The sequence below is a fragment of the Melitaea cinxia genome, chromosome 4 (assembly GCF_905220565.1).
Source record: "Melitaea cinxia chromosome 4, ilMelCinx1.1, whole genome shotgun sequence".
Taxonomy (NCBI): domain Eukaryota; kingdom Metazoa; phylum Arthropoda; class Insecta; order Lepidoptera; family Nymphalidae; genus Melitaea; species Melitaea cinxia.
Window position 1 is genome coordinate 9,626,307 of NC_059397.1, and position 21,535 is coordinate 9,647,841.

Here is a 21,535-nt window from a genome sequence, read left to right on the forward strand (position 1 = left end):
ATATTTGAAATTGCAGAACATTTTATAATCGTTACCTACTGGCGAAAAAAAATTATTTTTTCATTTGTGACTCTAAATAAAACCGGTCACGATCAGGGTCAGAAATTCATCCTCAACGCTGCTCCACAGCGGGTTGGCGGACATATTCTCTATTATAAGATCGCTATCAGGTGTCTATGATAACGATCAGGACCCACTGCTTAAAGTGCTACCGAGGTACGGGAGACCTACAAGGACAGACAATCAGACCGGAAAGAAACAACACAAACACAAATATCAATCCTGAGCGGGAATCGAACCCGCAATCAGCGTTTTAGTAGCGCCCACACGGGACACGCACTACTACACGAATTTCCCAAATTATTTCAATTATCTATACAAATAAATAAAATTAGAGTATCTGATAATATGAAAATAAACGCTTTTTACTAAATGCATGTGACTGTATACACGGCACATTTACCAAAATAACATTATTTTAACATTAACAATTTTTGTCTGTCTGTCTGTCTGTTTGTTCCACCTAATCTCTGAAACGGCTGGACCGATTTATACAGGACTTTCACTGGCAGATAGCTGATGTAATAAGGAGTAACTCAGGCTACTTTTATTTTAGAAATTTATTTAATTTATAACTCTACGTAATGAAAATAATTTTTTTGTTAAATTCCACGCGGACTAAGTCGCGGGAACAGCTAGTTATTTTATAAAAGGGTTGCGTATTTAAAATATTCATATTAATGAACAAACTGTGAAATATTTTATGAACATTACATATTATATTAACCTAAAATTAAATTTGTATAAAAAATCTTTCTTTTAATAATGTTATCACATTATTAATTGTTCAAACATTTTGCACTTCTAAGCACTAAGACGGTAAATTGAACTAATGAGTCTACAATATGCTTAATGTTTTCTATATTATTATTTTTTAATTGTACTAAACCATAACGGCAAGAGCAAAACATATTATCATCGACAAAAGTAAACTATTAAAACCCTGACTTGAAGCACTATCATCCAAAACTGTGCGATAAAAGTTTTACCGTAAAGCAACTTCTAATTAAAACTTTATTTAACTCTTTCTACTAAAATCTAAAGCTAGGTGATTAATCATGAACATGAGTATCGTAACAAAATTGACCCAAGTAACATACGTCATTACATTTCATTTAATAGTGTTCTGAATCGTAAATGGCTGGACCTTAATATAAACACACCTAAGCTTGTCTATAAAATAAATCAAACGACACACTGGACTTCGTTCAAGCGTTAAGAAGAAATAAAAGTAACATCTTATCGTATTACCGTAACACAGTGATAATAAAAATGCAATTTAATTAAAAAATTACGGTACGCTTCAGTTACCGAGACCTTTTTATCCACTAAAGCATCCGTTGTTCTTAAGACACGGCGTCGTGTACCGCAGGAATTCCGAAATCTTCATAAGATAATGGATCGCTCTGAAAGAAAAGAACCTCCCGGGCTTGTGAACTTTGTTGAATTTCTGACTCGTAATTAATAAAATTACTTTTTGGAAGCTTTCCACGACTTCAAAGAATTTAACATAAAAGAAAAAAAGTTAAGCAGATGAATTATTTTTGAATGATAAAGAGAATAATTTGAGATATTTATACACTTAGAGGAAAGTTATTCTTTTTATAAGTTTGTCCTGAATAGATTGAGGAAGATTTTGATTTGACGTGTTACGTTATTTTGTGACAAATTAAAATGATGGACCATGGAATTAAAATACTACCAATTGTACGATATTTTGTATAGTTTAACGTATCATTTGCTTATAAAAATAGTAGTGGGATTAAACACTCAGTAGAGGTGATCGTTTTCTATTAAATTATAAAATGCTCAAAATTATTAAAAGCTTTCCAAGCCATAATTCCTAAGCGACTGGACGTTGTTTCACTTCAATTATTTAAATAATAATATTCTTTAATAAAAGTTATGAAAACATTTACTTTTATATATAATTTTAATATTTAATTCAAAAATTCAAGTATATGTGCTAGACATATTTATAAATGATCTCTATTATTTACAAATATTTTCTTTCTTTACTATTTATTGAAATAAATCTGTTTTAATTTTTTTGAATCAAACTTATATGACTTGGCCATCAATATACTCGTATTATATAATAAAAATGTAACGGGTCGCTGTCTGTACATTTAAGATATATGAGAAAAAATATTATTGGGACCTTTATCAAGGCAAATAGCACCCAAAACAATGATTGTCAGTGTATTTGTCTGTTTGTTTGTGCGTTTGTGCACGCTAATCTCAGAAACGGCTTATGCGATTTAGATGTGTTATATTGTGGCAAGATTAGCTTAACATTAAGTGTTTGTTTCATGTCAATCGGTTCATAAATAAAAAATTTGTGCGAATTTAAAGAATCACGTTGAATATGTAAAAACACTATTCCACGCGGACGAAGTCACGAGCACAGCTAGTTAAGAATAAAAGTCTTTTTTCTAACCTTAAAAAGTAGAATACTGCTAAGTAATTGGTAAGAATATTGTATTGCAAAATTTTATTCAATCTCCATAAAGGAGAAGGGTTACCATAAAAAAACCGGCCAAGTCGGACTCGCGCACTGAGGGTTACGCGTACAAAAATTGTTAAAAATATTTTTATAATATGATGTAACTAAAAATTTATACTTTTCACAATTTTTCCTTTATCTGTACTATAAAACATTGCTTCGTACCAAATTTCAAGTTTCTGTGTTTACGGGAAGTATCCTGTAGGTTTTGATTCCCTTGCGAGTGTCGAAAATTTGCAGCATAACGGCTGTGTATTTTGATTGCGTTGGCTTAAAAGTTTGATCTTTTTCACAGCTTAAAGGGACAATAGACCCGAGTATTTGATATAAATTACAGTTTGATACCTCAATGCTTTCCTGAGAAAAAGGATTTTGACAGACAGTCGGACAAAAAAGTGATCCTATAAGGGTTCCGTTTTTTCCTTTTGAAGTACGGAACCCTAAAAACGATTGCTATCATGTGAATGCAATTACTAACGGAAAGATTTACGTTCTCGCAGAGGGTATGTCTATATACATGGAAATACATCCAAACTACAACAGAATCAAAAACTTGTGTAAGTACATATATGTCCCAAGCGAAATCAAACCCGTGAATGCCGACATCATAGCAACTACTTGCACCACTACACCTAAACTGTTCTCAGTACGACAGATATGTAACTTTCATGAAAATATAATTATGTATTTATTCATTCGTTTAATATTTTACATATTGATTTAAGCAGAGAACACTGCAAACAATAGTACAACAATATACAACAATACTTGCTTTTCAGTTATATATTGAGCTAAGTATGACACAGAGCTGAATATATCTTACTCATATACTATGTGTATTCCTGTTCATCATTAATGCTTATTAAAGCTTATTATCTTTAACAAAATCTGACGAAGCTCTATTGTAGTTTATTATTTGGATTAACGAAAGGGCATTGGCACGTGCACAAGCAGATAACCGATAACAAGCCCGCATGTCTGGCAGCGCGAGTGCAACGACACCACAATTATATATGGTTTCCTTTGCAATACCCTCATCACATGAAAATTTATTTTATGAATTAAGTCGACGAATTTTCGAAATTTTGTAAATTTTATTTTCTTCTGAAAGTTTAAGCTTAATAAAACCATGCACCGTGCTTAAAAAAGAAAAAAAAATGTCATAAATTGACATCTACAAGTATTAATAGGACACTAATGTCGTTTATTCACATATTTGTCAACTCATTTGATTCGCACACGCACATGTGTCACGCTTTTCCCATCATTTTATTATTAACCTTTTTTAACATAGTCATGACTTCATAATGTATCAATAATGTCAATAAAACGTTCCACCTGCCAGCCTTCTCAAAACCACCTGTCACGTTGAGAACATTTATTATAATAACCTACGTTTAACTCACGGCGCGTATGGAAATGGGTACATTTTCATTAAATAATAATATATATATGAAACTAGTGATTGATAACAGAAAATCCGACATCCGAGTCTAAAATATTCCACCAAGCAAGATACAAATAGAAAAACGGTTTTTTTTTTCGTCGGGGGCAGCAAAACAATTTAATTGTATAAACCTAACTGATTGTGATTCAGGAAAGGTAATATCAGGTGCCTCCCTCGCTTTTGAAAAACAATAACGCGGGAACATTGCGCTGAAACCTTTATACAAAAGAGTCCCTCAATGAAGTTGCACGTAGAAGAATTTCCATGCAATAACGAGCATCGCTTCGACGAGGATTCCTGCGGAGCGCAGAGATATTGCGTACTTACTGGGCTTGCTTTCTAATAACACCAACGATACCGCTTGTATAAGGAGAAAAATAAGAAATGAAATGGAAACTACTACCGCCTTATGGCTTCCCATCTATACTATCAATATAAGTAAATATATATATTTATGTATGTTCGGGGATAACTTTGTCGTTTATGAACTGATTTTAACAATTCTTTTTTTGTTAGAAAGGAGATATCCTAAGTGTTGTATCATGATAAGGAAACCAGGATCTGATGATGGAATCCCAGAGAAATCGAGGGAAACTCTCGAAAATCCGTATAACTTTTTACTAGGTGTCCGATTTTGGTGATTTTTAATTTAATCGAAATCCCATGTTTATCATGTGGTCACATTTAAATTTCATCGAGATCTGATTACAACTTTTGGAGTAATCTTTGATAATGCGCATTTACTTGACTATTTTTTCGTCAACCTACGTTGTACTACTTTTCGACATAATTGAAGTCAGTTTTTCTTCGTTTGCCTGCAAACACAATTATTATTTTTAATACTTATACAATTGAAGAATTATAAGATAATATTATACCAGTTTTATTGCAAATTTATTTTTGTATCAACCCCTCTGTTGCCACCGGTATCGTAAAAGGCGACTGAGGGATAACACAGTTCCACTACCTCTTGGAACTTAATAAGTCGACCGTTGGCGGGATTACTATCCAACTGCTAGCTTTGAAATACACAGGCCGAAGACGGGCAGCAGTGTCTTCGGTGTGAGAAAACCAGCTTACTACTACGATCACCAACCAGCCTACCCAGCGTGGTGACTATGGACAAAACACATGAATTCGCGCCAATCTGGCGCGAACTTGAGGAGGCCTGTGTTCAGCAGTGGACTGCGATAGGATGAAGTGATGTATACACATTTTTTTAATATGTTTTCCAAACTAAAAAAGTTTAATATATACACAACTCAAGTTATATGTAATAGGGTAATAATAAATATAGTAAATATATTGTAGCATAAATGAGTTAAAATTTTTGCTGAGTTCTACTTAAACACACACACGGCACTGTTAGTGTTTTAAAGTCGGCGCATGTTTGTAAAACATTCGGCACTCATATGCATATGCAAGTCAAAGTTAGTGGAGTTGTTAAGAATTCGTAAACATTATATACTCCACCAACTAATTTAATTAGTCAGCCAGATTGCTCAACGCGGCCAGATTGTTTGAAATTTTCATCATTTTATCTTCGACAGTGTAAGTTCCTGGCTATACATTTCTGTTTTCGTAACTTTCTCTATGGCGTCTAAATCGAACGGGGTAATCATTGACATTTGATTGGACTAATGGATTAACGAGCGCGGGCGAATCGATTACCTAAATATGAAAACACATTTATGGTCGGTCTAGTCGCACATTAAAGCACTGCAAACACCAGTACACGGCTAGACTAATCACATTAGTGGCCGTAGCCGAAGGTAATGTTGGTAACAACCTAAAAAGCTCTAATTTGCATGCCAGGCCGAACCTCAGAACTACATACTGATTTCATATTTTATGTGCTACTTTCGTCATGTTGATCTCTAAGACTAGTCAAACGTGAAAAAACTTATCATATTTGATTATGTAAACAGGCTTATAAATAAATTTATACCTGAATAATACATTTATTTTTTTAATTTTTTTATTACTACTTTATTGCACAATACTTTATTGCACAATACGTTAAAGAATTGTAGAAAAGGCGGGCTTAATGCTTAAAGCATTCTCTACCGGCCAACCTTAGGACGTACAAGAACGGACGTTTGTTGGTGTGCAAAATTGAGTATTAGTAAAATTCACCTTAAGAAAAAAAAGGGAGGAAAAATGAGGTAACGTTAGTGGCCATCGTTATATTATATACACGAGCAAATACTTCATATACATACTATAGACATATATACATACATACAAACATACATACATATGTACATTCATTATACTTATTAAAATACATTTATTAAGGTAACGCTTTTAACTAGTAATATATACTGTATTCATTAAGATGTGTCTTGATAAGACAAAGTTTCTCCACCATGGAATCAAAAAGAAATGTTTAACTTTGGTAAAGGTACGTCGTCTGTATAAATTAACATCTTAAAAAACTCTTAAGAACAAAACAAACTACAGAGACACCTACTTCGATTAAATACGTTTGTCTTTCTATAAGCGCAATGTTTTAAAAGAATTTCTAAGAATACAGACTTAAGCATTATAAAACCCTATTAAAATCGAACCCACTTTATACAAACTGGGTTTTTTCTTCCACTTACTCTTGTTTAATCATGTCTAAGTTTTATAATTAAAACCTCTGCAACTGACAACTCCTGTTCTAATATAAATAATTAATCTTACAATTTTTCATACAAGTGATTAGAAAAACGTACAGTTTTATTAATCCATCCTAGGTTTAACCTTTAAGTCTACGGTATTAATGAGGATTAAATTTTAAAAAATTAAATAATAATAAATATCTTATAACATACACACACTGTCGTCTGATCCTATGATAAGTAACTTAATGCTTGTGTTACAGGTAACAACCGACTGGTGTAGCTACATATTTTTTTAAATATTGCTTCAGCCTGTAATATCCTACTACTGTGCATAGGCCTCTTCCCCATTTAGGAGAAGAATCAGAGCTTAATCCACAACGCTGCTCCAATGTGGGTTGGCGGGTATATTCCCTATTATGGGTAACGATCGCTATCAGATGTACATGATAACAATCGGGACCGACAGCTTAACGTGTTCTCCGAGGCACGGTGGGGAGACCCACAAGGACTGTACAAACACCTAGACTATGGCAAACACCTGTTATGCTAATACAAATGTTTCTCATGTACATAGAAATTATACATATATAAATACAAATACTATACCCACACTAAGGCGGGAATCAAACCTGCAACCCGTGGAACAGAAAGCACTACAAACTGCGCCCACGGGCTAGTCAATGACGAAAACGAACCTTCATAGTATCTCAAATACGTTTTAATTTTCAAGCTCTCACCATGACTCTGAGTACATATCAAGTTAATTTAGAATCACTTATGTTTAATATATGTACATTATTATTTTTAATTAAAATTAATATTTGACTTTTGCTTTATCAGTTTTAAAGGGTTGCTGTATGATATAAAGTTTATAGTGTCTTAGATACATGCATTGCTTAACACGACTGTAGACAGAGATCGGAGGTTGCTAAGGGTTTACATGTAAGGTTTTCCTCATAAGCTCTACCACAGGACGCTCCCCTATCAATTACCATTCCCCTCCTCCGCCCCTTTACCCCGTAGACTCACTAATGATCCCACTTGTTAGGGATCACCGTGGACCTTCGACCGTGTCACAAGATGAATAACAAATCCTATCTAAATCCCGCTACGTTATCGTAGACCGCTCGTAACAGACGTCATTGGTCAAATCACAACGGTAGTCTACTAGACAATCACTAGACAATTTATAGTTTATATTTGTTTACATTTCATTAGCTAAAAAATATATTTATGCATGTATTTTGAAATAATTGAATTTTAAAATTCATTATGATATCATATATATATTAATACGTGAAGCAAAAACTTTGTACCCCTTCTTACGAAAATTGCGTGGACGTAGGAAAATGAAATTTCGTACACTTATAGTTTATATAGAGAAGGATCGCATAATGCTAATATTTTTTTAAAATTATGCATAAAAATATATTCAATCAATAAATAAAAAAACATTACACACTACCATGTATTTGATACACACACGCATATATACTCTTTTGTTTATTGTTAAAGTCTGTGGTTAAATTATGGTCGAATTTCGACCAGTTGGCGACCACTAATTAAAATAATTTTTCATCATTTAGCGATTTCTGTAATAAAAATATGTAGTTATTAGAAATTCGTTTCGTCGATCGTAATGGACAATACTATTATATCTCACTATGCTACAAATAGTATTTTCTCGTGCACACTTATGGCAATTCATACATCTTTAAATTTTGGCACAATACTTCATCAATACATCTCACCAATATGGTTTATTTACTACGTCTATCATATAAACTACACTCGCGTCATTCAGGTGTAAAAATAATTACATATATGATAAACTCACTATCAAACTGCTGAGTGGCTTGAGCGAGAAGCGAGGCGAAGACTCTGTCATCAAGCTGTGGAGGTTTCTGCGGGCGGTCCTCGTCGCTGCTGCTGTACCGATCACCTGACCACTCGAGAGAACGCTGCCGACGAACATTGGGCGTCGCGCCCGGCAACCCGCCCGACAGCCCGCTCAACGAGCCCGCCTTAGCACGACGACCCGCCCGCTCCATATTCGGTCCTTTTACACCATTTTGTACACCTGGAAAACATAAAGAGCGTGATAATTCCAATTTCTCTTTCAACAAAAATTCTTCCAAAATTCCCAAAATTAGACTAGGAGAAAATGCCATTAGCCAAGTTTGAGTCTTTTATTCCAACTGTTATTTATTTGGTAAACTTTTGGTCAACAAAGAGTAATAAATAAATAATTTTAAAAATATATATTTTTTAATGTAAAATAAAAGCATGAGCGAGCAGTTTAAATTAATATAATTGATTAGTTACCCCGTTGATTATAGTTTACAACATAATATTTCCAAAGCGGCAAAGAGGAAATAGACTACAAATAGCAATCGTCACGATATTTTATCAAAGTGGTAACAACGTCGTGAATGAAAAAGAACAACTGTAATAAAGAGCCTACAAGTTGTTTGGTTAGCAATAGCAACCCAACATAAATAGGAAGTAGCGGGCGTGCGTGTTTGAGGCCTAATCCGCTGGATTGTGTCGCGACATCGCCCGACGGTTTGCCAACAATCGGACCGATATTATTTCTTATTGACTCAAAACGAACCTTCATACCATCTCAAATACGTTTTTATGGCCTTGCACCATTATTTTCATTTTGCACAAAAAAAAAATTACTATAGTATTAGGATCGTGATTACAAATTTTCTTTCCTTCATTTCTTTTTAAGCCATTCTGGTGTCACTCACTTCTATACATACAGAAATACTTCTTCCTATTCTAATTACGCATTTTATTAATCTGTGATAACATCAAATTTGCAGGATTATAAAACTGAATTCATTTGTGCATTGATGTGTCGCTAGTCTAAAAATCTCACGGTCCACTTAAAAATGTATTTACATTAAAAAGCCTTTTTCTTCAGAAAGGTTCAGGAAAGAAACTAGCAAGCTGGCGCATGAAAATATAAACATGTACAAAAGGCGGTCTTATAGCTAAAAGAGTTATCTCCTCAGACAACCTCTAGCATGAAAAGAACATGACAAAGAATTAGACGGCATTGAGGTGTATATACATATATATACATATAATCACACACGTAAATATACATACATATACATATCTATATATATAAAAATGAATGTTTTTCTGTATGTCCTTTATAGAATCGTTAACTATGGATTTTATCATGTCATAATCTTCAGTAAGTATTTTATTTTATTGTTTAATTTTTATTATTATATGATATGGACCTCATCGTCTGATCACATTATTTTTAAATAAGCAAACAAATATTTTCGTTACCGATTTGAACGTTTTGAAATACAAAAACTCATGTACGAGAAACCAATTAAGATTTAATTCTAATATCACTGTATTTAAATACGGACGAAATTAGATGCTTAAATATGAAATCCCGCGTGTGCAACGATTGTTAAGAATTGCAGCGCTCATTTCTCATTTCGTATCGACAAAATAAACAGAGGTGGTTTCATTAGAGATTCACCGTCATTCCATAGACTTACATATGTGGTACAATTGCTTTCACAGTAAACAAATAATGAATAAATAAACTAATAGTAAATAGTACTTAGTAATACTTTACTAGTAAGTAAGTACTTAAGTAAGTACTAATTGTTACTTAGTAATACTATACGTATTGTATTAAAAGTGGATACAGCGTAAAGATTACTAAAACACTTAAGTAAAATATATATATATGCCAGGTATTTCTTTAGTTTAATATAAAAATAAAATTTACTATAATCACAGTGGTTTTATAATAAGAGTAGAATTTAATTAAAAGATAAGGTAACAACGTGGTTGTCTTTCATACTGTAAAAGGTAAACTTTTATAATTAATATAATTAAGTATAAACTAAAATTTGGTACAAATATAATATATAGGTATCGTATATTATACATAACATGTAAATTTGATTAAACGCTAAAAGAGTAAAAACCTTCGCCGGCTGAGACGTAACAGAACAAAAAGGGGCAATAACGCTTAAAACATGAATAAATAATTGAAGCTTACTTAATATCGTACACGGAAAATTAAATTAAATGCCATGTTCTAAGTATTTGTAGGGCATGTCAGTCAGCGCAAGCTAATAGCGGCTCTGATGGACCGCTGGTTTAATATAAAGTAGATTCCCTATTTACTCGGCTTTGTCGCTGCGTTAATAAATTCGCTACTTCCTTCAGATCTGTCGGTTTCCGTTTTTATTCAATATTTACTCTCATTATACACATTGAAATTCTATATTAAAGTTCTTACGATCGTGTATGTAATGAAATTGGCTTTTTGTCGCTATGCATACCTCTTTGAAGTTCCTTCAGTACGAATTGCTTTTAAAGAAGTTGATTACTTCTTGGAGAGTTTTATATATCAAAGCTTTGTAATGTTTGAATTCTGTCAATTGAACGGTATATTACAGAGGCGAAAATAAAAAATGTGTACAGTATTTTCAATTTCGTCTTATTGCTAAACTAAAGAATTTTATAAAAAATTATTAAAGAACTAAAACTGTATAAGTAACGTTCCAAAAATAAGATACATTTAAGAATAATACTGTGTCAAACTAAGTACCTACATTATAAAGACATCTGTATTGTGATTCCTTGTCACGTGTAAAATGAGCGTGAGCGCAATGGGGAGCAGACAGTCATGAGATATATGAGCTACACGCGACCGACGGTTCGTATTAAAACTGCATCAAAGACTATAGAACCATTATTATGCATTATCTGATATTTGTAGCACGTAGCAAATCAATTTAGTATTACACAATAATTATTATCGAACGTTTTACTAAATATTTTTAAAATACGACGTCCTTCAGACGATTACGAACTTTTCCAACTGAAAATCAGAAAGTCAACAACCTTATGTCTTCTTTACCTGTCTATAAAGAACATGCAACAACAAAAATACACCACAGAATAACGAGAAGTCTTGTGTGTAGCAATATCCTCATATTGTAGAGATATAAACAATTCTTCTGAAACGTTTCTTGTGCGGCTACGGCAGAATAGAATGTAGCCCCACCATCACATCTTGTGGGTGTCGTTAGAGGCGACTAAGGGATAACAAAGTTCCACTAAACAGTTCAAGGCGACGATTTCGTCATCTTTGCGGAGATTTTGGATGAGCTAGGCCAAATACTGGATGTCCTAAACGAGTCGGTCTCGGTATTAAGGTGGATAAAAAAAATTTTGTTTAGCATACAGGTCATGCCGAGACCGCTATTGGTCCATGACACAGTTCTTGAAGTTGTTCAGTATTATGTCTACCTAGGCCATACAATTCAACTAGGCCTAAACAATTGACTGATGGTAGACTTTGCTGAGTCCTCATGTCGAGTATTCTACAGTTCTTGAACACAAAAGTTTTTGAGCAATGCATCTTGCTTGTTTTGGCATACAGTGCTGAGACGGGGACACTGATGAAAGGACTAGTCCACAGGTCAAAGTCTTTCAACGCTCAATGGAACGGGCTAAGCTTGGAGTCTCTCAAAGATAGGATCAGAAAGCAGGTTATCCGCGAGATAATAAAAGTAACCGACATAGCCTATAGAATAAGCAAGTTGAAGTGACAATGGGTTAATCACCTCTGTTGCAGGACCGATGGCTGTTGGAGCCGTGTTGGCAAACGCAGTATGAGACGCCCTCCGGTGGGGCCTGGATGAGGATTACGGAGGACCGGGATGTTTGGCGCGAACTTGGGGAATCTAACGTCCAGCCGTGGATTGCGATAGACTAAAGCACTTGTAATCGTTTCAGATATAACCCATTAAGGTATGAAATACCCTCCCATCGTTATCGTCTGTGTTCCCTGCTTCCACTTACACAAACACATCTTAGGTGCCATCTGGAGGAGAATGAATAGGCATTTTATGACAAAGGATAGTCTAACCTAGATAAGTATATTTTAATTAATTTTATAAGGTTATGGATGCATAAGACACGTATGTAGTAAATCGGCGCTGTCCAGCATAAATCAAAGTCAATTCACATACAGCAAATTGAATCAAATTCAGTTGCATAGCACGAGTGACTGCATTCATAAAATGACTGAATAGCTCTCTGTACGCACTACCTATTCCACACATTGTATTGTAGTGGGGTAAGGTTATCAAATCTACAGAAAATAGCATTATCTAAAATTGTTATGTTTGCCCGCAAACGGAAAAACCGACTACAGTTTACATTGACATGCAATATAACGTAGGTTGTCGAAAAAATAATCAATAAATTACGTCTCGTTAAAAATTGGACCACACCAAAAGCATAATCGATTAAAAATCTACTAAAAAAAAAAACTATTATACATAATTACAATAACAGTCCTAGACATAGATATTTTGAAGTAAGTACATCTATTATTGACACAGAAATCTAAAACGCAAAATTTGGATATTTCATTATTCGGATATTTATTTATATATTTTTTATTTTTTATTATACATGATAATATGAGACATATGAAATATATCTAAACCGAAAAAAACTGGTAATCTTTCGTCCTGCTAATGTTGCCATCGACACAAATATTCGATATAATTAATACATACTCGTATGTATTACATTTAATTTACATATATAATATAACATATTCTGCCAAAACAGAAAGAAGATTATGATTCAGGGAGTACCTATAAATATATGAATATAAATTATATGAATATCCATATCTAAGTAAGTCACGATCACAGAATTCTTATATAGAATAAAATTTATTATTTACGTTATAGGAGCTCTCAATTTACGTTCTATTATATTTGAAACTGAAAATTAAAAGTTATAAGCAGTTCGATACCCGTGTTTTAAAAGGCTATGTTTCTAAATGACTATAATAAATTTAATCTCTCGTGTGTCAATTTCATAGAATTTCGTTCGACAACTCAAGTCTCCCAACGTGGCTGATACTGCACCAAAGATTTCTAGGGCTAAGAAAATAATTATAATAATAAAATTTATCAAAGTTACATGTAAACAGAAAATGTTATTTAAACTGAAAAGGAAAATATATGTACGTCTATAAGTTTTCGATGATGCAAATATTACAACAGCAAATATCTCAACCCTGAGACAGATATCCACCAATAGAGAATTAGGAGTTAATTAATTTACGACGCGGCCGTAATTAGATATCCAATAACATAACTCGGATTAACATAGCTACACGAGCCTACACGGATTTGTAAATAGCTGCTATTGATGTCTAATCGATTCAATTACGATATTATTCTTGCGAAACATTAAGCCGGTTCAATAAATTGTAATTAAGTTTACAGGCTTTATTATATTAATATTCATTTAACTATTCAAATGTTTTTAACCGACTTCCAAAAAGAAGGAGGTTATTCAGTTCGACCGTATATATATATTTTTTATGTATGTTCGGGGATAACTGCGTCGTTTATGAACCAATTTTGATAATTCTTTTTTTGTTGGAAAGGAGATATTCTAAGTAGTGTACCATGATAAGGAAACCAGGATCTGATGATGGGATCCCAGAGAAATCGAAGGAAATCCTCGAAAATCCGGTGTTTACTAGGTGTTTACTTAAAATTACTAGGTGTCCACCGATTTTGGTGATTTTTAATTTAATCGAAATCCGATGTTTATCATGTGGTCACATTTAAATTTCATCGAGATCTGATTACAACTTTTGGAGTAATCTTTGATAGTGCGTATTTACTTGACATATTTTTCGTTTACCTACGTTGTAATATTTGTCGATGTAATTGAAATCGGGGTTTTTTCGTTTGCCAGCAAACACAATTATTTATACATAAAACATTACATATTATAAAAAATAAAACGTATGTGTAGGTATACAGCAAAATTTTTAGCTAATGCATAATTTTGTTTCAGAATGCTATAGTAAACATAAGATATAATTTACTGCGAAGGATTTCATCATATCATCATAAATATATCACTAATACATACAAACACGCTCTTACTTATTATGATTTACGACCTGTACGGGCACATATGATTTAGGCAGTTCGATCATGCAGATAATGTAGTAAATCCATCACGGAATTAACAGTTGAAACCAATGCAGAAATCTGTTCGGAATAACTATTGGTATATGGTATATCAATGATACAACTAATAAAAGTTATTTAGAACTATCGTTACAAATGAGTTATGATATTTATTACTCAATTAATATGAATCAATTCAGTAAAATTAACACTTTTAGTAAAATTAACACTAACGCTACAGAACTCATGCATCCGTTTTACTTTTGGACTTCGTAAGTTCGACCACGTGTATAAGTTTCAAGTCTCAAGTGACTTCCAGTTCTGCTTCGCAGTGAATACTCATCTTCTTTTTCTCCTGTGTAATATTTTATTTAATCCCTTTGCACCTAATTACCTCCGTGAGCGTTTTGTATGTTTATATCCTCCTGGTTCCTCGTGCCGGTCCAACTTCCAACTTCTATTGCGTATTCCTTTTCACTCTTCCAGTTTTTATTCTAATTCCTATACCGTCCACACAGCTACTGTGGAATTCATTGCAGTCATCCGTTCTCACTAGTACAACTATACTTTTAAAAAAAAAGATTAAAATAGCATTATCATTCCTTATCATAATTTTATTATATGTATATTTATATATTATTATTTTGTGTGTCAGTAGTTTTTCTTTATATACGTATTTCAAAGATTTCATGTTTTCTTATTGAACTTCTACCTCCTTTAATTTCTGTCTGTAACCACTCCTTTCCGGGTGTGCCGGAAGAAATCACTTCTAGGGATAAGCACATCCATTATCCATGCGTCTATTTGACAAATATTTTATATAATTCAGTACATATAATAAATTATTAAATAAATAAATAAACGAATTAATAATAGTTTGTACCTTAGATTTAGTCATGGATTTAGTGTATATGTATATTGGATATTATATATATGTATTAGATTTAGTATAATGTATATGTATGTGTATGTTTATAATTTTGTGATTAAGAAAAGTGGTAGTGAAATTTTTAAAAATAAGTAAATATGTACATAAAAAAATGTATGTTAGCTGAGGTAAACACTTTGAAAATAGTTTCATTTTAAATCCAATCTACTACCAAAATATATATAAATAGATTTCCATTCGCTGTAAACGAAATTAACCGTCCTGCAATCTCATAATTTTAAGGTAGCAGTATAGTCGACCGTTCCAATCACAGTGACTATTGAACGTAGGAGGATCTAATTGGATATACAAGAAGATAGCATAACAGAAACACGGTATGACGTCCACTAATGTAATCCAGCAAGTCTAATGTGATATCGAGTCCAGGCAGGCTCGTCGCCAGATAATTGGGTTGCGCTTAATCCCCAACAATGCAACCTTAGACTCGTTTCCTCTGTGTAGTAAAGCCACTCATGCTTGAAATGGTCTAAAAGCTTAAGAAACCACCTATCCTAAGATATGACGTAAATCTCAGTAACTACTAATTAAATTTTTGTAAGATAATAATCATTCCGCGTCTCAGCTCGCTAAACTGTCATATAATTTTACTAAGAATTTGAAATTGCTTAATGGGAAAATGTTCTTTGTTTTAATTCTTTGTCCCAGTCATCACCTAGGTAACCTAAAATTTACAAATATAAATCTTAGAGGCAATTAAAACATTTTATACAAGCAATTTTTTAAAACAGTGTTTTACCGAGATTTTTTTTCTTTATTTTCTAATTTCACGCTTAGTAAATGTAACAAGAAAAAAGAAGCAAAAAAGATAATTCAATTACATCGTAAATACATGACCATTTTGTGAATTTCCTTTGAGACATAGAGCGTGCACCCTGCGCTACCAGCCGGCACGTCTCTCTGAACTTTGGAATTCCAATTTTGAAAAGTTTCCCAACAAGCCAATATTGACAGTCACTGTCAGAAACCCATTTAGAGCCAGGTCATCTGGTCTTAAAACAACTTTCACTAAATGTATTCTTGAGTTATCCATTGCACATGACAAGAAAAATTAATAACAGTACACTGATTAATTACCTGTCTACAATTTACATACTATATATTAATATACTTATTATTATTGTACAAACTGAATTCTTTTCATGAGTTAATAGATCTACATTTTAATAAAAAAGAATATATACTATTATTGTGTAATTACAATAAAGGGAAAATTAAAGTCGTTATAAAAGTGTTTTATTCATATTACGAGTATTCTATCAGTACAAACAATATGAACGACAGCTGAAACAACAGCTATGAAAAGCGCCATCTAAGGAAAAGCCATGGAACTACGAAATGGTTCGATCTCCAGCGCCATCTAGTAGAATAAGCTTGAACTACTACATACGCTATAAACAAAGGTTTGACAAAAACCTAAAAGAGACTTTAATATACACATTTTCAGGAAGGCAAAGTACTACTAGATAGGTATCTGAAATTCAATTTCGAGTTTAATTACGTTAAAATTTATTTGTCATGTGGCATTAACAAAGATCTGACAGTGGCGCTACCACTTTCGGACGTGGCGACAAATAAGTAAAGAATCTCTCTTTAAAGGGATACAAATTTAATTGTCAAATATTTATATTCGTGCTCCTATTACGTAACTGTATAAAGAATTCAATTGTATTTAAATAGTATATCAAGCATCAATCTTTGTTTTTTAATTATACTCATAGGTCTGTCTATTATGGTAATTTGTAATTATGTAAATCTGTTTTTATATAGGTACGTATATATAATGCTTTATTTACAGAAATTCAATTCAATTTTTATTTCAAAAAACTTATTAAATTGACATTCGTATGATAGTAAAATATGCCGTCGTTAAATTTAAAGATTATTAATATTGAGATCGAAACTAAATTTGTTTTACTATCGTGAATTAAATCCTTTAAATAACAAAGTGACTCAATGATAACACAACAATGTGACAATATTTTTCCATTATTTACTGGAGAACTAACAATGTTACTAAGCGTTTACACATCTTTGGCGCCTTTTTTGTTTCAAATGGCCACCATCAGAAATAACGTAATAACTAAACTGTACACCTGGTAATATGGTCGAGCTCTAACGTTTGTAACATTGTAGATCGGCCATTGAGAGAACCCGTATCACTGTGGCGCGATGCAGTTACCATTGTACGACACAGGAACGTTGTAAAATTGCTATGAAATTGTTCTAACTATTAAATTAAGAAACACTTTCAAATTAAGAAACACACACACAACTTGTTGCAAGTTATGGTCCGTAAGACCTTGCTTGTTGCTCTTTTCCAAAATGATACACTAATATTTGATTATTAAGTCTTTAAATTAACTTTGATGTTTTACTTATGCAGGCGCCTAAACAGAGGCGGTTGCGGATTCAATTCCCGCTCGGAGTAGATATATGTATTCATACAAACATTTTTTCCCGTCTGGATGTCTGACCTTGTGAGACAAAAGCTGTCAGTCCTGGTTGTCAAAATAGACACCAGATCACTATAGTTATGAAATATATCCGTCAAGCTTTAGTAGTTAGTTAAGTAGACCTACCTACCCAACTGTAGGTATCAGGTCGGATCAATCGATTAACATAAGCTTAGAATCGTTTTCTTAATGCGGCACCGTACAATAAATAACAAGACAACTTATGTACATCAATACAGTACTTAGACGAGCTTATCATTTCTTTGATTTTTTTTTTCATTTTTTAAATGTTATTTGTCAAGTTATATACAAAAGAATTGAAATATCAAAAATAGAATATTTCATCGCAAAGCTACTGCAAAATTCAGGCACAAGATTCATTCCGCTTTCAGAACGGCTCACACGGCTCATAAAGCAGAGCTCCAATAGTCTATTGTTGTTTGGAGCACAGCTTAAATATATTAGCGGTCTGCTACTAAATTGGCAATATGTTGTCGTTACAGATTCCAATAACGCTAGAATACTACTCTTGCACTATAAAATTTTATTGACCTAGTTCACTCAGAAAGTATCGGTCTATCCTAACTGTATGTCGGTTGTACTTGCTTAAAACTGATTTATATCTTGTAAAGAATATATCACACTTTTTTTGAAAACTGCTTCATAAAAAATTGGCTATTCTATGTAATTGATATCTTGGATCAGTTCGGGTTGTGTTATTTCGTTTACATGTTGTTGTACCATGCAACGTCAGAGATGCCATTTAAATCAACCCTTTGCAATCCTCTGCCATTGTTTCCAGGCTGTTTCGACATGATCATCTGACTAACGGTCGAGTCGGTTTGCCAAATGTTCTGAGCTAAATCTGCAACCTATTCTATTTTACCCCTCTATAAAATACTACGCCTTCCTCATTGTTTCGGCCAGGCTTCATACTGTTCCTTTAATATAAATAATTGCGTAATATTTGGTTATTTTTACTTTTCAATATTCTAACTTGCTTTCGAAATAAATAAATAAATCTTTCTCCAAAGTACAATACTTATAAGTACCTACTACTACATAGTACATCAGCTATCCGCCAATGAAAGTCTCGTTATAATCGATCCAGCCGTTTCAGAGATTAGCTGGAACAAACAGACAGACAGACAGACGAAAATTTTAAAAACTGTTATTGTGTTATTAAAAAAGCGGTTATTTTAATATTACAAACAGTCACTTTAGTTTTAGTTATATGTATAGATATAAACTTTTTGCGATGAATTTAGTTTTCAATAGTCATTAAAATTTCTCACTATATATATGTTAAATTTCAATTCATTATATACATATACAATGCCTTATCGCTAAAAAGTCTCCAGACAACCTTAGAGCAAAAGAAATGGTCTAGCATCAGCGTCAACTCATGTGAATACATACATACATACATACATATAAATACATATTGTATGGTACAGTCTATGGTTCAGTGAGAGATGACATGTGAGGGAAGGTCATGAAGGAAACCAAACGAAATGAAAGTCGATCTAACACTAAGTGTATTAAGATTACACATATCTTTAAGACCTTAGATTGGGGGAACGAGGCATCAACGTCAACGGTGAATACATCTCTTACCTTCATTTCGCCGATGATATCGTCATCTTTGCGGAGACGTTGGATAAGTTAGGCCAAATGCTGGCCGGCCTAAAAAGTCCTTCCGACGTGTCGGTCTCTGTATGAAGTTGGACAAAACGAAAGTTATGTTTAACAACCAAGTCATACCGAGACCGGTATCGGTAGATGGTACCCTTCTCGAAGTTGTTCAGGATTATATTTACCTAGGCCATACTATCCAACTAGGCCGCAACAACTTCGAGAACACGGAAATAGTAATACCCCAATTTATTACTATTTCTGTGTTCGAGAAAGAGGCCGATAGGAGGATTCGGTTGGGCTGGGCGGCGTTTGGCAGACTTCGTCGAGTCTTCACTTTGAAGATTACGCAATGAAAAGACAAAAGTCTTCGAGCAATGCGTCCTGCCTGTGTTAACATACGGAGCCGAGACGTGGACACTCACGAAGAGACTGGTTCACAAGTTTAAAGTCGCTCAACGTGCAATGGAACGGGCTATGCTTGGGATTTCTCTCAAAGATAGAATTAGAAATAAGACTATCCGCGATGAAACGAAAGCAAATGACATAGCCCACAAAATTAGTAAGTTGAAGTGGCAGTGGGCTGGTGATCTGTGTCGCAGGACCGATGGCCGTTGGAGCAGACAGGTCCTGGAGTGGAGAACGCGTCTTGGCAAACGCAGTGTGAGACGTCCTCCAGCACGTTGGACCGATGATCTACGTAAAATTGCCGGTGTAGGCTGGATGAGGATTACGGAAAACCAGGATATCTGGCGCGAACTTGAGGAGGCCTATGTCCAACAGTGGACTACAAAAGGGTGAACTGCCTGACATATATATACTTATAATTTACTTGTTTATTGTTGAGTTTCAATAAATTGCTTCCTAATATAATCATCATGAATATTGTTAACTTTTTTTTATTATTCATTTAAAAGCGCAACGGGCACGCTATTCGTAATCGATGTCAAAATTTTAGAAAGACGTGACCTCAAAATAGAAATAATACACACATGATATAGCTATCGAAGTATATAACAAATTTAACAATAATACAAGTATAAATCATTTATAACTTCAAAGGTCAATTTACCCTACATTAATTTGTCATTTGAAATACATCGAATACTTCATACATCATTGATGAACTTGAGTTTTATTATTAAAAGTACACTCACTAATATCAATTTACAAATTTCAAACTTCCACACAATTTAATATGCAATTTATCTCTTTCTATAATATAAACGCTGAAATATACACATACTCATTAAAAATAATTATATCATTTTTGTGAAAATGATGTTACTCTAAAACCCTTTGTTAAAGATACGATACGAGAATGACTATCGAAATAACCGTCATCGTAAAAGAGTTCTAAGGAAATTCATCTTAGGCGTCGCGCGAAAAAGATTTAAGTAAACGAAGCTTATTTTTGGTGGGGCTGACAGTACGATAGTGTAAGGCCCATTACAGGCAAATTATGGCCGCCATTATTGTCCGCGTGTCCCGCTCTCGCCCGTGAGTTACACCCGCTCTGGGTCAATAGGTTTTATGTAAGTAATACTTTTCAGCTTTACCCCGTAGAGGTATTTACATCTACAAAAAGAATAAGTAAATTGAAATATTTATTGTATTTTTTTAAGAATGTAGGTATTTACTGTATAAAATGGCTAAAAACACAAACATATTCTAAAATTAATTAAATTTTTGGTCTAAAATAAATAAATCTACTTAGAATATTTTTTTTCATGTATAAATATTATATTACTTTTATTTCAAGAAAATTAATTTAAAGCTAAACATCCACACTACTATTAAAACGGATTGGTAGATCATTTTATTTTAATTTAATAAGCTTATTCATCGTACTAATTACTTCATTTAT

The 21,535-nt window shown here is 33.3% G+C and overlaps 1 protein-coding gene across 1 annotated transcript in view; it reads right to left on the reverse strand.

Annotated features, from left to right (window-relative positions):
* Nucleotides 1–16,610, reverse strand: part of LOC123670342 — a 58,423-nt gene extending 41,813 nt beyond the window's left edge. Inside the window, exons 1-2 of the mRNA XM_045603840.1 lie at nt 16,472–16,610; nt 8,460–8,702 (exon numbers count right to left, since the gene is read on the reverse strand). Of these exons, the coding sequence (XP_045459796.1) occupies nt 8,460–8,702; nt 16,472–16,610 (382 nt within the window). The remainder of the gene's footprint in view (nt 1–8,459; nt 8,703–16,471) is intronic.
* Between the last annotated feature and the right edge of the window lie 4,925 nt (nt 16,611–21,535).